The sequence below is a fragment of the Dipteris shenzhenensis genome, chromosome 11 (assembly GCF_047967505.1).
Source record: "Dipteris shenzhenensis isolate YYH24624 ecotype China chromosome 11, Dip_SZ_1.0, whole genome shotgun sequence".
NCBI lineage: Eukaryota > Viridiplantae > Streptophyta > Polypodiopsida > Gleicheniales > Dipteridaceae > Dipteris > Dipteris shenzhenensis.
Window position 1 is genome coordinate 53,985,362 of NC_141606.1, and position 14,683 is coordinate 54,000,044.

The 14,683-nt window shown below is 42.4% G+C and overlaps 1 protein-coding gene across 1 annotated transcript; it reads right to left on the reverse strand.

Moving 5' to 3' along the window:
• Positions 1–824: 824 nt before the first annotated feature.
• Positions 825–3,563, reverse strand: LOC147897179 (tubulin beta-1 chain-like). The gene is made up of 4 exons (XM_087381737.1): positions 3,221–3,563; positions 2,435–2,839; positions 2,075–2,344; positions 825–1,868 (listed from the first exon to the last, which is right to left on the reverse strand). Exons 2-4 carry the CDS (start codon positions 2,826–2,828, stop codon positions 1,195–1,197), a joined length of 1,338 nt encoding a protein of 445 aa, XP_087237863.1. The 5' UTR covers positions 2,829–2,839; positions 3,221–3,563; the 3' UTR covers positions 825–1,194.
• Between the last annotated feature and the right edge of the window lie 11,120 nt (positions 3,564–14,683).

Here is a 14,683-nt window from a genome sequence, read left to right on the forward strand (position 1 = left end):
TTCTTCTTCTTTTGTCTTCAATCACGTTCTTTGTTCTACATTATCGTGTGATCATCATCACCTTTACAAGGGAGGAGAAATGGACATGGAGGAGGAGGGTCTAATCGTTGAGGTCCTCGGCTTCTTCTTCATACTCGCCTTCATCCTCAACACTGGCATCCTGATATTGCTGATACTCAGACACCGGATCATTCATGTTGCTCTCACCCTCTGTGAACTCCATCTCGTCCATTCCTTCCCCTGTGTACCAATGCAAGAAAGCCTTCCTCCTGAACATGGCAGTGAACTGCTCGCTTACGTGCATCATACATCCAGATGATAACTCTCGCTCACACTCGTTTATTATCTCTCCATCATGTTCGACTTTACGTAGAGCCAGTTGTAGCCAATCAAATGACATGTGAGTAGCGAGAAGGACAAGATCCCGTGGATATGGTTGCGATTGCATGTATATTACTCTGAATCTCTTCCTTGAATTATTCTTTCTGCTTTGGCCACTTCATCTCTCAATGCACTTCTCCATCTCCTTGCTATTGAGGATACAAAACTTATTAAATTTCTCCATTTGCTCTTCGCTCATCTTTCTTTCAATCCTTTTTTCTTAAGAAACCTCGCCAATGATGTGATCATCATCCTTATTATGCCAAGCCTGGTCGATACATGAAAGCAGATCGATGTTGAGAGAGAGAGAGAGAGAGAGAGAGAGAGGCCCATGTCCGAAATGTACTTGACCACTAGTGTGAATAAAGTTCAAACTCTTATTTGTAGCAACAAGAGGTTCACACAAGAAAGCCTACACTCTTAATAGAAAGTAAGTCCAAGACCCTTAATAGTAGTGAAAGTTACATATCAAGCCATTTATCTAGCTACTCTTGAAAGAAAGTAAGAGTGGGATTTTGAAGTGCTAATGAACTACATCAAGCTGAGATTGAGATACTCATGATGCATATATTGAGAAACTAATGAAAGCTCAAACTCAGAAGAGAGCAAGAAATTCAAATAAGAAATTGACACATAGTAGAACTCCTTTGTTTAGTAAGTGATCTTGTTTATTCTCTTGGTGTTCGTTCTTCTTCTTTTGTCTGTTTGTAAGCTACAGCTTCTTTTGTCTTCAATCACGTTCTTTGTTCTACATTATCGTGTGATCATCATCACCTTTACGAGGGAGGAGAAATGGACATGGAGGAGGAGGGTCTAATCGTTGAGGTCCTCGGCTTCTTCTTCATACTCGCCTTCATCCTCAGCACTGGCATCCTGATATTGCTGATACTCAGACACCAGATCATTCATGTTGCTCTCAGCCTCTGTGAACTCCATCTCGTCCATTCCTTCCCCTGTGTACCAATGCAAGAAAGCCTTCCTCCTGAACATGGCAGTGAACTGCTCGCTTACCCTCCTGAACATCTCCTGAATCGACGTCGAATTGCCTATGAACGTCGACGCCATCTTCAAGCCTTTGGGCGGTATGTCGCACACTGACGACTTCACGTTGTTAGGTATCCACTCCACGAAGTAGGATGAGTTCTTGTTCTGCACGTTGATCATCTGTTCGTCCACCTCCTTTGTGCTCATCCTGCCCCTGAACATGGCTGAGGCCGTGAGGTAGCGGCCGTGGCGAGGATCAGCAGCGCACATCATGTTCTTGGCGTCCCACATTTGTTGGGTCAGCTCGGGGACTGTGAGAGCGCGGTATTGCTGCGATCCTCGCGACGTCAGCGGCGCAAAGCCTACCATGAAGAAGTGAAGGCGCGGGAACGGGATCAGATTCACCGCCAGTTTGCGCAGATCGGAGTTGAGCTGTCCTGGGAATCGCAAGCAGCATGTCACACCGCTCATGGTTGCCGAAATCAAGTGATTGAGATCTCCGACTGCAGAGAAAGAGAGTCCACTTCTTGAGAGTGAGCGAAAACGAGAAGCAGAATTTAACAGATTTACGAATGACAAGGAGGCAGAAAGTCATAAAATTGCGTGAGTTAGCGAGATACAGACGTAACGGAACGAATTTACGAATTTGCAAGTGTAGGAGAGCAGGTGAGAATTCGCTGTGCCCTGTAGCAGTCCATCAGATCCTTACAGGTTGGAGTGGTGAGCTTGAGAGTCCGGAAGCATATATCGTAGAGAGCCTCATTGTCAAGAACCATGCTCTCATCTGCATTCTCCACCAGCTGGTGAACGGAGAGCGTGGCGTTGTAAGGTTCAACCACAGTGTCCGACACCTTTGGCGATGGGAAGACGGAGAAAGTGAGCATCATCCTGTCCGGGTACTCTTCTCGAATCTTGGAGATGAGAAGCGTCCCCATGCCGGAGCCAGTACCCCCGCCCAGCGAATGGCAAACCTGAAAACCTGCGACTCCCAAAGCCGAGTTTCAGCAAAAGTAACACATGCTCGCAAATACCATCCAGCTGATCAAAGAATTACTACCGCAAAACTTACCTTGCAGACAATCGCAGCTCTCAGCTTCCTTCCTCACAACATCCAGAACGGAGTCGATTAACTCGGCGCCCTCAGTGTAATGGCCCTTCGCCCAGTTGTTTCCGGCTCCTGTTTGCCCGAAAACAAAGTTATCCGGCCTAAAAATCTGGCCGAAAGGACCAGATCTCACGCTGTCCATGGTACCCGGCTCCAAATCCATGAGCACGGCTCTCGGAACAAAGCGGCCACCGCTAGCCTCGTTGTAGTAGACGTTTATCCTCTCCAACTGCAGATCAGAATCCCCAAGGTATGCGCCAGTGGCATCGATGCCGTGCTCGTCGCAGATCACTTCCCAGAACTTGGCACCGATCTGGTTGCCACATTGTCCACCTTGGATGTGGAGGATTTCCCGCATTTTGAAGGCGTCTGTTGCGTGCAGACAAGAAATTATGCAAGGATGAGGAGCTGAGGTGAAGGGATTGTCGACTAGTCACACTAAAGGAATTTTCACGAGGCAAGAACGAACACACAAATTACATGACTTCCAATGGAGACTGCGTGGATTGTAAAATTCCGGATTCAAGATTATATCTAGCGCCCGCAATGGAAATGTCAAAGACTACTACAAGCAGATATTGACTTGAGAGACGAGTTCAATGGCCAGTTCATTTTGTATCTATTGCACTACGCTAAATCCTGAGAAGGCAAGCACAAAGGTCCCAGGAATGCAAACAGGGGAGGGCAATGGTAAAGCAGCTCATGATAAACTCAAGGAGAGAGATCCAACAGATTTAAAGAGAGCTATACCTGAAAGACTTCGGTTGAGGGGCCGAGGGCTTCAAAAGTGTACTAAAACAGGAGCAAGAAGACCGGAAAGGAGGAGCAAGGAAGGGCAGTCAGAAAGAGATCTAAAAGCAACATATATAGGCGATGCCCATTACCATTGGCAACCAATCTGGCCTCGTGCATGGAGTTGAGATCTGATTGCATTATCCAAATGGGAATGCATGCATGCCTAAGCACGCAGCTAAAGCTGCGCAGCACAATCTTTTCATTATTTCTCGTCTGAAACAGATGAGCAAATACCCACCAACCCAACAGCCACTGCATAGTGCCAACCAGATTCTTCGTTCTGTGAGGTCACAGCCATTGATAGATAATCTATGACAAGTAGTTAAACGCAACTGGAGGCTCGCAGCAATCACAGTTTGCCCTCCCCGTCTACAGAGTCCAGAGTCAGACTCCACAGTACACATCCGTGACCCCGTCATCCATGGCTCATGTCGCCCACGTCTTCCAGGTACATATCCCTTGAATTTGTGGCCAGCTCAAAGTATTCCTCATACTGTTCCTGTCCCACAGAGAATTGTTGTAGCCTGGTCGCTCTACCAATTCGTTGCCCATTGTTCTGCACCATCTCTCACAGACAAGTTTGCTCACTGCTGCTAAAAGTCAGTTTGCTCGCCGGTTCACACAGAAACGCAGTAAAATATTGTTGTGTTTGGAAGCCCACTAAAAAGTTATATACGAAAAGCACGAGCAACTGCTCTTTTGCACGACTCTGTTCAATGTTGTAGCGGAAATTTGCAGCCAGCTAGGTTCCTACGTCCATAAATACCGCAGGGCTACTTATCAGAAGTCAGTAGTACTCACATGCATTGAAGCAGCTCCTCCTCTTTTGCACGATGGTCCGCAGACTATGCACACCCAACTAGCCAGGGCTAAAAAAGTTCATTGTTGCATGAGCTGCGCCGGCTGACTGGCTCCTTCACACCCCAAAGCTTTTGACCTGACAATTTGGTCGCCCATGTTGCACACAGGAGAGCGCGATGACAATTGGCATTGTTCCTGCTCTTTTGCACGACCGCCTAACGTGACGCACTATGCAGAGCGAAAGGCGTGATTCCAATCTCCAAGGACTTATGCGCAGACGCAAACAAATCACTGCACTGACTGTGGCCATGTGATTGGGGTCCCTTCACGCAGACTCATGAACAGTTCACGCTACGTCGCCATCCTTTACAGCAGTTTACACCCTATAACCTATGTCACGATAATAAACTCAACACGTCATCCCCTCCGGCCTCATAGGAGATGGATCATGGGTGGGTTATACTCTCATGGTTGTCATTTCTGATCCCTTGAAACTCTAAGGTTGATGATAACCCTTATTGGAGGGCATGATGTTTTCCGATGAGATGGGTCAGTTATGGTGTCATTCTTCTGAACTCTTTGGGATTGTTATCTTCATAATCATTATTTACTCCTCCTTGGATGGCATACAACAAACCACATGAGTTTACAACACTAGCAATAGTTGTCCATGGGCAAAGAGAAGGCAAGAATAGGTATGAAAAATAACATACATCAAGACAAATGCATTAACATACAAGATAGTAAGTAATAAAGATACTTACAGGGTCATTGTTTGCTTGGGTGTAGCCATTTTTGGTGAGGTTCATGGAATTTTCTGTATATAGGTATCTTGCATGACCCATAACCTATGCATTATTCAACGAAATTCAACAAACTTTGTCTTCAAGTTGTAGTACACATTTCAAACTTGAACATGAGACCAAAAAATTGTGGAATAAGGATTTGGAACGAGATCACACTACTACACACGGGCCTTATTCCGATAATTAAGCATCGACGTTTAGCACGCACAGGACGCTAATCATCGGTAAGAAAAGTGGGTCTAAAAAAGTGTCGCTATATACCAATGTTTTATAAAAGTCGCTATATAGCGACGTTTATAAAATGTTAGTATATAGTAATATTTGTCAAACTTGTAAAAGTTCGTTTTACAGTGACTCTGAGACACTTTCTTATAGCGACGTTTTATAGAGAGTGTTTTTCCTCATATCGACCTTTAAAGATAGTTTTTTCCAATGACAAAAAAAATTCTTTTTATACATGTTTGATCCTTTAAAAGAATAAAAGTACAGGAGCATGTACATCAAGTTTGAACCTCATATATTCATGTCCAAGTTTGAGATTAAAAAAATCAATGAAGAGCATTCACATCAACGGCTTCATCTTGAGCCAAGTCTAGCATGCCAAATAAGTATATCTCCAACTCTATACCGAGTTGATCTCCTATATCATCATCGTACTCTAGCATCGTACATTCACCTAAGACTTGATCATCTTCTTCAACAAAATCGGGTGATTCCTGATGATCATCATCTTCTTCCTCAATATCAATATGATCTCCATCTTCCTCTCGTACAATGTCATTATGCGCATCTTCTTCTTGGCTCATATTGTGATCTTCATCTTCTTCACTAGATCCATCTGGATCAATTGGATCCGGCATTGGTAGTGGCATCTCCATATCCACATCTCTATCTTCAAAAATTTGCTTACTTCGTGGTGCAACTTGGATCACGTACTACCATCTTGGATCAGAACAATCTGAATGAAAAACCACCTATATTGAAGATGGGTGGCAAATGCCATCAATTATATGAAATTATGCTTAAGTACATGTACCAATTGATCTTTAAAAATGAAAGCTTCGATTGATTAAATCATTAGTATGCACCTACTCATAATGCTCGGGAAGAACAAAAGTATCGCTTTCATCGGTCCAAAATTTGGTGGTCCAGTCTATTGCAAAGAAATCACTTGGCACTACTGTCTTTCCTTACTATCGCATGGGGACCGTTGTAAATAGTTCTAAACCATTTTACATCAAGAATAAAAATACTAAATCGTCTGAAATCAATTTCATAGATTTCGCATATGGTCCCACAATAATCTAACTGCGAGGAGAGAAGATTAGTTTCCGAAGCACTTGCTTGGCTATCTTGTGTGAAGTTAGCCATGACTCCATAATCATATGTGACTCTCTTTGAATCGATGCGTTCCATGCAAAAATATAATCCATATGACCATAATGCACTGTAATTATTTAATTATGTCAAGAGGTAAGAAACTTACATGCATCATACATCTAGATGATAACTTTCGCTCACACTCATTTATTTTCTCTCCATCGCGTTCGGCTTTACATAGAGCCAGTTGTAGCCAATCAAGTAACATGTGAGTGGAGAGAAGGGTGAGATCCCGTGGATATGGTTGCGATTACATGTACATTACTCTGAATCTCCTCCTTGCATTTATTCTTTTTTTGCTTTGGCCGCTTCATATCTCTCAATCCACTTCTACGTCTCCTTGCTATTAAGGATACAAAACTTATTGAATTTCTCGATTTGCTCTTCTCTCATCTTTCTTTCAATCCCTTTTTCTTGGGTAACCTCGCCAATGATGCAATCATCATCCTTGTTATGCCAAGCCTGTGACATATCAGGATCCATGGATGCAAGAAACTCCATGATATATACTAATCACTCTTGCACAAGCCATCCCTCTATCATGCTTCCTCCTATCTTGCTCTCTGCCTTACAAATCCCTTCAAAGTTTTCATAAAGTGGTTGAGAAAAAACATCCACCTAAACCAGTGCGGTGATTGAAATTGTGACTGTCCTAAACCAGCATGGTGGTTGAAAATTATTTTGCTTCATTATATACTTTAATTAGACCGTGTTTTGTATTCTTTTAGTAGTAGCAAAAAGGGGGCTCATTGTTCTATTGTACTCGCATGTTGGGTTAGCAGACGGAGTTGTATCTGAAGTTTATGGATCAGAATCTGGACATTTCGATTGGGCAAAAGAGCTTTGAGAAATGTAAGCCTTGGTACATTAGGAAACTCAAAGACATGAGTGTTTGTTGTTGCAAAACCCACATAGACTTTGACCTAACCCGACAAGCTATGAATGACTTGAGATCTGGCCGTGTTGGAGCATTGCTCCATGGGGATGCCCATGCCTCCCCAATGTGTTGGAGCATTGCTCCATGGGGATGCCCATGCCTCCCCAATGAATGCGCAGTCTATAGGCCACCTGGATCCTCATCATGTGTTGCAAGGGAGGGCAGGTTTTGTAGCCTAAGGTTTCTATGGGAGCTAGTGGTTTGTCCAAAGGGAGACCGTGAGTGGCACAAGATTGAATGCATTCGCAGCACATGCAAGCATTGCAGTTTGAAGTTGAAGAAGAAGACATTCAATGTCTGTCCCAAATGAAATGAGGGAAGACAACCACGTTGCTCTAAAATGGAGGAGATTTGAAAATGTCACTATTGAAGGATCCGATTAAAAGAGATGGCTACTATCATACAAGAGCACCCACCAACCAAGGGAGCTTGTAGGTCACTTGGTTCAATCTATCCCAAAATACATGGTTCACAATTTTACGGCTAGCTGGTAGGATAAGTTGTTCAAAACGTGCCTTGCCAATTTTTCCTGTAACATTATTGTATTTGTCATAGATTTTGCAAAAAATTATTCTTTTCAAGAACAAGCACTACAAGGCATAGGCCCTTTTCCGACGAAAATACCGACGCTTTTTACATTTTAAAAAAAAAATTACGGGTGCAAATGTTGTTATTAAAGTCGTTAAAAGTGTCGAAAAAGAATGGTCGCTATAAACCGTCGCTATATAGCAATGCTAATAAACATCGCTATATAGCGACACTGATAATCGTCGCTATATAGCAACACTGGTAAACATCGCTATATAGCGACGATTAACAGAACTTAAAAAAAAGCATTAGTGGGGCTAAACAGGGCCATAGCAAGCCCTGTTTTGCCCCACTAATGTTTTTTCTTTTTTGTAATTACAAAAAAAAGTTTTTAATTACAAAATTTCCCTTGCGAAAAGGGTGATACAAAATCGCTCAAATGAAATGATCGACCAACAAAAGCATATACATGTCAAACATATACAACATTGTTTGTTACAAAATTACCCTTTCTAAAAGGGTGATACAAAATCGCTCAAATGAGCGGATATACAAAATGACATACATGGCAAAGTATATGCAAACTCCTACTACAACTCATTCGAATCGTCCTTGTCGTCCTCGTCCTTGTCCTCATCTTGTTGGCCTGTTCCTTAGTCCTCGTGAGCTGCATCTTCTCCCTGACCCTCGTCACATGCGTATGATCCTTGGCCCTGGTGATCGCTCGCCTCCGGTGATGAGACACTCGAACTTTGACCCTAAGAGTGAACCATATAAATTAAAAATTAGATTGGAACTTAAAGAATAAAACAATTTAAAAAGTGAGATTACAAGTAGGAGTAGAATTATATCGTGCGAGTAGCCACCTCAGCCCAATCGACCGTCGCTCCCATTGCCTCTTGCTCAATATGCGAAACGAGCATCGCGTCTCTACATCTGTAGGAAGACGACCCATCGCAGCTTGCTGTGGATCCAATTTACGAGAGTTAGAGTTAGATAAAGTGCATGTAATATGTAGTAAAACAAATAGAACAATACATTAAATGAGAAGAAGTAGACTTACCACAGTTGCCTCGAACGCCAACCGTCTGCTTGCACCAAAGTGCGAAGTACCTATGGTGTCTAGTCATCTCCTCGTAGCCCTCCTCTGACCCTCGAACATTTCAAGATGGTCCCTATTCTGCTTCTTGAAGAACTTCCAATCAGCTTTGTCTACCCAGCTGGGTTTAGCTATCCCCTTTGCGATGGAAGTATGCAAGGTTGATCTACGATGCTTCAAGACCAAACCCATGTGCTCTCACATATAATTCTCATTAAACTCCCAATTTGGCGGGTTAGGGTATTTTTGTTTTAATTCATCGATGACCGCTTGCTTCTTTTAGTCATCTTGATACCACCAATTGGTAGCAATGCCGCTCTTGAAGTGATGGCTCATCAACCATCTCATGGTAGCCATCACTGCTTTGCCCTTTCTATCTTCTATTATCTCTCTGGTAGCCGTGATTTGATAGGAGAGGTCCTCATCTTGGTAAGGAGGACTGATGGTAGTGGCACAATCAGAGCAAGTGGAAGCTGTGTGAGCGCTTCCGAAGCGAGGAGTAGCAGTGGGAGTAGGAGAGGGCAAGGGACCTAACTGAAACTGTGTCTTGGGACCAAATGGAGACCTGTAGGAATGTGAGTGTGCTGACTCGTCTACATCTCCTGAGTCAGCACAACATAAGCGGCCCCTCCTACTTTTCCTTCCCTTACGATATGCATACGCAGGTGATGATCCCTCGATCGAAGGGACACGAGGGGACGGTTGGGCAGTAGGTCCAGCCGTTAGTGTAGGAGAGGGAATGGTTGAGGTCCTCTGAGATAGTAGAGAGATGAATCTCGCTGCCTCCTCATCCGTCATCTATGCTACAAACTCCTTGGGACTCCCAACAAAGCCATGTGCTACTAGCAAAGGCTCAGGTGTTGCCTGAGAGGAATCAAAGTCCTATGGAGCATAGAGATCGTGATGTCTCCTCTTGCAAGGCTGTCCGTACTCATCGGACGTGCAACATGATCCCATGTCTAACATAGACACAAACACGAAAACAAAAAACAAAAAACAAACATAAGCATAGGCATAGGCAAATACATATGCTTATGATCGAAAGAGGAAAATGAGACATGCTCATGAGAGAGGGAAAAGAGGGAAAAGAGGGAGGGAAAGTGAAAAAGAGATTGAAAGAGGGAGACATATGCTCATGCTTATGCTTATGCATGAGCATAAGAGCATGAGCATGAAAGAGGGGAAAGAGGGGGGAAAAGAGGGAGACATATGCTTAAGACTCAGGAGACATATGCTCAAGAGAGGAAAGAGGGGAAAGAGGGGGGAAAGAGGGGAAAAGAGGGAGACATATGCTCATGCATAAGCATAAGCATGAGCATAAGAGAAGGAGACATATGCTCATGCTTATGCTTATGCATGAGCATAAGAGCATGAGCATGAAAGAGGGAAAAGAGGGGGGAAAAGAGGGGAAGAGAGAAGAAGAGGGAAAGGAAAGAGAGGTTGGAAGAGGGGAAAGAGAGGGAAAAGAGAGAAGAAGAGGGAAAGGAAAGAGGGAAAAAGAGACATAAGCTTATGCATGAGCATATGTCTCCTTCTCTTATGCTCATGCTTATGCTTATGCATAAGAGGAGACATATGCTCATGCATAAGCATAAGAATATGTCTCTTAAGCTCATGCATAAGCATGAGCATGTTTCCTTCTCTTATGCTTATGCTCATGCTTGTGCATAAGAGAAAGAGACATATGCTCATGCTTATGCTTATGCTTATGCATGAGCATAAGAGCATGAGCATGAAAGAGGGGAAAGATGGGGGAAAAGAGGAAGAAGAGGGAAAGGAAAAGAGGCAAAAAGAGACATATGATCATGCATAAGCATAAGCATAAGAGAATGAGACATATGCTCATGCTTATGCTTATGCATGAGCATAAGAACATGAGCATGAAAGAGGGAAAAGAGGGGGGAAAAGAGGGGAAGAGAGAAGAAGAGGGAAAGGAAAGAGAGATTGGGAAAGAGGGGGGCAAAGAAGGAAGAAGAGGGAAAGAAAAGAGGAAAAAAGAGACATATGTCTCCTTCTCTTATGCTCATGCTTATTACATGGTTGTGTCTCTACAAGTATAATATAGGATTATGCTTTTATGACTCTCTTTCACATGCATGTCTTATACCAACACATTCATGCACGCGTGCAGGACTTGTTACAAGTGGGTACCATGCTTGTCCTATTTGTGGACCGGGTTTAAAATCGCTTGCACGATACTCCAAACATATGAGGAAAAATGTTTATGAAGGTCATGCTCAATACCTTCCGCTAGACCATCTCGCACATGGAGGTCAGCTTGATCCACCACCATCATATTTGAAGGCAAGTGACTGGATTAAAGCTTGGAGGGCGAATGGAGAGGAACGTCCTCCTGGTATGAAGAGGTTATCGATCTTTCATGAGCTTCCTTATTGGGGTCAATTACAAATCAATCATCTCTTGGATCCCATGCATATCTTCAAGAATATGGGGGCTACTATTTGGGCACACTTGGTTGGTTCCAAAGACTCAAGAGGAGTGCGAGAAGACTTGCATGCTATGAATAGGATATCTCGTTTGTGGCCCCAAGTGCATGCTTCGGGAAAAGTTGTCCTCCTGAAAGCAACATGGATCCTCTCTACGAGGGAGGAGGCAACAGTCAAGGTGGACATTACCTCTTTTCAAACACTGATAGGGTACATGTGTTGCTTGAAAGGAGCATTTTCAAAGGACAATAAGCTTAGTGGGCTCAAGTCCCATGATTAGCACAAGGTCTTACAGGTATTCTAAGTTGCAGAATTAGTGTACCGATAATCGTGATGCATTAGTGTAATTATGATTATGTTATATTGTTGACATGACTTCTTTGTTGCTTTGATAGTTCATCCTCCCAATTACAATAAAAGGGTGCTTACAAGAAGATGTTAGAAATGCTATATCCAAGATCAGTGGTATTGTGAGGTATGCTTACTATCAAATCGCATTGATTGCATTTTCTTCAATTTAAGCTGAATAATCTGTAGACTGATTATGAAAATATCTTACATGGGCATGTGAAATAGGTGGATATCTCAAAAAGAGATCTCCATATCAAGCATCGAGAAGGCTAGGGTGGAATCCATCGAAGCCGTATGCTTGCTTGAGAAGCACTTTCCCTCAAGCATTATGACAACTCAAGTCCACTTGCTTGTGCACATAGTTGATGAGGTGGCTATTGCAGGTACCGTTCATAGTCGATGGATGTTTTTTCTCGAGCGGTTTATGAAAACTTTGAAGGGATTTGTAAGACAAAGAGCAAGACCAAAAGTAAGCATGGCAGAGGGATGGCTTGTGCAAGAGTCATTAGTATATATCACAGAGTTTCTTGCATCCACGGATCCCGATATGCCACAAGCTTGGCATAACAAGGATGATGATCGCATCGTTGGCGAGGTTCCCCAAGGAAAAGGTATTGAAAGAAAGATGAACGAAGAGCAAATGGAGAAATTCAATACGTTTTGTATCCTCAATAGCCCTGAGATGCAGAAGTGGATTGAGAGATATGAAGTGGCCAAAGCAGAAAGAATAAATGCAAGGATGAGATTCAGAGTAATGTACAGGCGATCGCAACCATATCCACAAGATCTGGCTCTTCCCCCCACTCACATGTCACTTGATTGGCTACAATTGGCTCTATGTAAAGCTGAACGTGATGGAGAGACAATAAATTAGTGCGAGCGAGAGTTATCATCTGGATGTATGCTGCATGTAAGTTTCTTACCTCTTGACGTAATTAAGTAATTATTTGTGGCAATATATGCTATAAAATAGATGCATCTTCATTGTTTTAATGATGCTCTTTTACAATACAAAAAGTACAGTGCATTATGGTCATATGGATGACATTTTCGCATGGAACGCATCGATTCAAAGAGAGTCATGTATGATTGTGGAGTCATGGCTAACTTCACACAAGATAGCCAAGCAAGTGCTTCGCATACCAATCTTCTCTCCTCACAGTTGGATTATTGTGGAACCATACGCGAATTCTATGAAGTTGATTTCAGATGATTTAGTATTTTCATTCTTGATGTAAAATGGTTTAGAACTATTTACAACGGTCCCCATGCGATAGTGAGAAAAGATAGTAGCAGTTTCTTTGCAATAGACTCCACCAAACATTGGACCGATGAAAGTGATACTTCGAGCACTGTGAGCAGGTGCATACTAATGATTTAATTAATCAAAGCTTTCATTTTTAAAGATCCATTGATACATGTACTTAAGCATAATTTCATATATATAATTAATGACATCTGGCACCCATCTTCAATATAGGTGGTTTTTCATCCGAATCGTTCTGATCCAAGATGGTAGTATGCGATCCAAGTTGCACCATGAAGTAAGCAAATTTTTGAAGATAGAGATGTGGATATGGAGATGCCACTATCAATGCCGGATCCAATTGATCCCGATGAATCTAGCAAAGAAGATGAAGATCACAATATGAGCCAAGAGGAAGATGCACATAATGACATCGCACAGGAGGAAGATGGAGATCACGATATTGAGGAAGAAGACAACGATCATTAAGAATCACCACACTTTATTAAAGAAGATGATCAAGTACTTTTAGGTGAAGTACGATGCTAGAATACGATGATGATATAGGAGGTCAACTCGGTATAGAGTTAGAGATAGACTTGTTTAGCATGTTAGACTTGGCTCAAGATGAAACAGTTGATGTAAATGCTCTTCATTGATTTTTTTCATCTCAAACTTGGACACGAATATATGAGCTTCAAAGGCTTGATGTACATGCTCTCATACTTTTATTCCCTCAAAAGATCAAACATGTATGAAAATTTAAAAAAATTTGTCATTGGAAAAAACTATCTTTTAAGGCCTATATGAGTAAAAAAAGCTCTCTGGAAAACATCGCTATAAAATAGTATCTCAGTGTCACTATATAGCGACACTTACATTTTTGACAAACGTCGCTATATAGCGACTTTAGAAATCATTGCTATATAGCGACACTTTACGGGACGTGCTTCCCATACCGATGATTAGCACCCCATGTGCGCTAAACGTCGATACTTAAACATCGCAATAGGATCCGTGTGTAGTAGTGAAGATGAGATACAAAGTGCTCACTGGTACAACAAGCAAATAACAATTCTTGTGCATATCACGTACAGTCATTTGCTTGATTCTCCCAGGCCTGATGCCAATCTACTTACTAAGTCACAGGAGTCCAGGTGAGTGCAACACACTTATCATTTCTACATTTCAAAAGATAGGGAACATGACACCCTATTTGTGCAGCATGCTTTTCTACTACAATGGAAATGGCTGAAAAAGGAAAATGCCCATGCAAAAAATATAAAACAATATTGGGTGTGGTCAGATAGTGCTCCCTCTCAATTTGAATTAGCAGGTGGATTCTACTTTCTTTGAGTCTAGCATGGCAAGGGTGAACGTGATGGATGCAGTGTTGCTATTAAGCAAGCTCTATTCAAACACCAATTAGCATGCGCTTAAGAAAATTTTAATGATGCCCATGATGCTGTGACATGGCTTATAGCCAACCTCTCCATAGGTGTGCAATCAACATACAGTAAACAAAACCTTAAGAATACTATAGTACACATAGTGTTCCATGAAGTGAAAGTGGATGAAGAGCAAAGGAGAATCCGGCATGATTGCGAGAAAATCAAAGGAGTTTGTGGTCTACACAGTATATGGGGCTTTTCAAACAACCTATTGATTAAAATGAAAAAATTTTCTTGTTTCTGCAATGCATGCATCTTAGGGGATGATGACGATTGTGAGAACATTGCAACTATGAAGACGTGGGAGCAAGTTCAAGTTGTCCCTCTATGTTCAAATGGAGTGACAAACAATGGAGAGAAAAACAACTCGCC